Source organism: Sander vitreus, chromosome 18 (genome assembly GCF_031162955.1).
Source record: "Sander vitreus isolate 19-12246 chromosome 18, sanVit1, whole genome shotgun sequence".
NCBI lineage: Eukaryota > Metazoa > Chordata > Actinopteri > Perciformes > Percidae > Sander > Sander vitreus.
The window spans coordinates 97501-100000 of NC_135872.1; the positions used below are offsets into that span (position 1 = coordinate 97501).

Sequence of the window (2500 nt, forward strand, 5' to 3'; positions counted from 1 at the left end):
GAATCCAGACAGCTAGCTAGACTATCTGTCTGTCTGTCTGTCTGCTCTGTAAATCCAGACAGCTAGCTAGACTATCTGTCTGTCTGTCTGTCTGTCTGCAGGGTGAATCCAGACAGCTAGCTAGACTATCTTTCTGTCTGTCTGCCTGCCTGTCTGTCTGTCTGTCTGTCTGTCTGTCTGCCTGTCTGCCTGTCTGTCTGTCTGCAGGGTAAATCCAGACAGCTAGCTAGCCTATCTGTCTGTTTGTCTGTCTGTCTGTCTGTCTGTCTGTCTGTCTGTAAATCCAGACAGCTAGCTAGACTATCTGTCTGTCTGTCTGTCTGTCTGCCTGTCTGTCTGTCTGTCTGTCTGTCTGTCTGTCTGTCTGTCTGTCTGTCTGTCTGTCTGTCTGTCTGTCTGCCTGTCTGCCTGTCTGTCTGTCTGCAGGGTGAATCCATGCAGCTAGCTAGACTATCTGTCTGTCTGTCTGTCTGTCTGTCTGCTCTGCAGGGTAAATCCAGACAGCTAGCTAGACTGTCTGTCTGTCTGTCTGTCTGTCTGTCTGTCTGTAAATCCAGACAGCTAGCTAGACTATCTGTCTGTCTGTCTGTCTGTCTGTCTGTCTGTCTGTCTGTCTGTCTGTCTGCCTGACTGTCTGTCTGTCTGTCTGCTCTGTAAATCCAGACAGCTAGCTAGACTATCTGTCTGTCTGTCTGTCTGTCTGTCTGTCTGTCTGTAAATCCAGACAGCTAGCTAGACTATCTGTCCCTCTGACTAAAACTGCTGTTGAACGTCCACATGTTCCACCAGAACCAGTTCCTTCCTGAGACTATTTAGCAGAGACGCCGTCCTCCACAGAGCTGTAGAGGAAGGTCTGGCTATGCGAGACTATCACCAATGTGACGTTCAGCTTCACCTCCGTCGTTAAAGGAGACCTATTGTTGGAGCCATTTATGCTATTTCATGATATTTCATATTTTGTTAGTATAATTAACTATGGATTATTATGATATTGCCTGGTTCTGTCTGTCAGGGAACAGATAAGGTGTCTCAGCTCTGCCTACTTTGGCTGATCACCTATACAGGTGGGAGGGTGGAAATGATTTGTAATAAGGTGGTGGGAGTAGAAGGGACAGCGAGTAGACCGTGGTTGTGACTATGATATGTAACAGAACGAACTTCAAACATAATAAACATTTAAGTTGTTTACAAGGCTGCTGCTGCGCGTCCGAGACCATCTCTGCTCCTCACGTAGTGGCTCTGAGCACAGCACCTGTTGTGCTGAGTCGAGCTGAGACGGGCCGGTTCAGACCGCTCAAACTTTTCCTGCAACGCTGTAACACGGGTTTGTCTGGTCATGAATCGTTGGTCTGAACTGGGCTCAAGGAGGCGCAGAGGAAGTGTTGAGATGTTGAAGAGGTTTGTGTCACAGGAGGCCTTAGCCTACCACATACGTTCCCTTATTAGATGCCCAAACTCATTTTGTTGTGATGTCCATCCATCTGTCTTTGTCCAGGTGTCCAGCAGTCCGTCCTCTGTCCAGCTGCTGTCCATCCTTCAGGCCTTGCTGTTGGTGGATCCAGACCGAGCCGAGGTCTGGTCCGCTCTGGAGCTGCTGGCAGACCGAGCCACCCTGCTGTCCCAGGACGGTAAGGGCCCTATTTTAATGATCTGAGGTCACGGCGTGAAGCTCCTGCTGCAGGTGTGTTTAGGGCGTCCAAATCCACTTTTACTAGTTTAACAGCTGATAAAAGGGTCCGTGTGCCGGGGTCATGGTTCTAAAGGGTTGACCTTAGTGTCTTCATTAATCAGAGGTGTGTTTTGGGCGTAACATGAAATCAACCAATCAGAGATCATCTCCCATTCCCTTTAAAAGCCAGGCGCGTTTGGACCTTGGAGCATTGCTGTTATGATGGAGGATCTGCACCGTAATATTTGTATTTGTAATCTTCTGCATGTGTGTGTGTGTGCGTCTGTGTGCTGCTGTGCGTCTGTGTGTGTGTGTGTGTGTGTGTGTGTGTGTGTGTGTGTGTGCTGCTGTGCGTCTCTGTGTGTGTGTGTGTTGCTGTGTGTCCCTGTGTGTGTAACAAGCATAGTGTGCACGTGCTGTGCACGAGCCTAGGAGCATTTTACTAATGCTCTGTTAAAATAACAATGAAATGCTGCGTTATTGACTTTAGACCAGGTTTTTGTTGGTCAATGGTGCCATCACTTCCCACTGCCTCAAGATAGCAATATGCCCAGAATGCACCTGAACACACCTCCCTGTAAGACCAGCACGCCCAGAATGCACCTGAACACACCTCCCTGTAAGACCAGCACGCCCAGAATGCACCTGAACACACCTCCCTGTTAGACCAGCACTCCCAGAATGTACCTGAACACACCTCCCTGTAAGACCAGCACGCCCAGAATGCACCTGAACACACCTCCCTGTAAGACCAGCACGCCCAGAATGCACCTGAACACACCTCCCTGTAAGACCAGCACGCCCAGAATGCACCTGAACACACCTCCCTGT

The 2500-nt window shown here is 49.4% G+C and overlaps 1 protein-coding gene across 4 annotated transcripts in view; it reads left to right on the plus strand.

The window, feature by feature from the left end:
- LOC144533152 (inverted formin-2-like) overlaps positions 1-2500 on the plus strand; it is a 44159-nt gene that overhangs the window by 16339 nt on the left and 25320 nt on the right. For all 4 annotated transcript variants that reach the window (XM_078274343.1, XM_078274339.1, XM_078274340.1 and 1 more), the window contains one exon: positions 1496-1628. In XM_078274343.1, coding sequence (XP_078130469.1) covers positions 1496-1628 — 133 coding nt within the window. The remainder of the gene's footprint in view (positions 1-1495; positions 1629-2500) is intronic.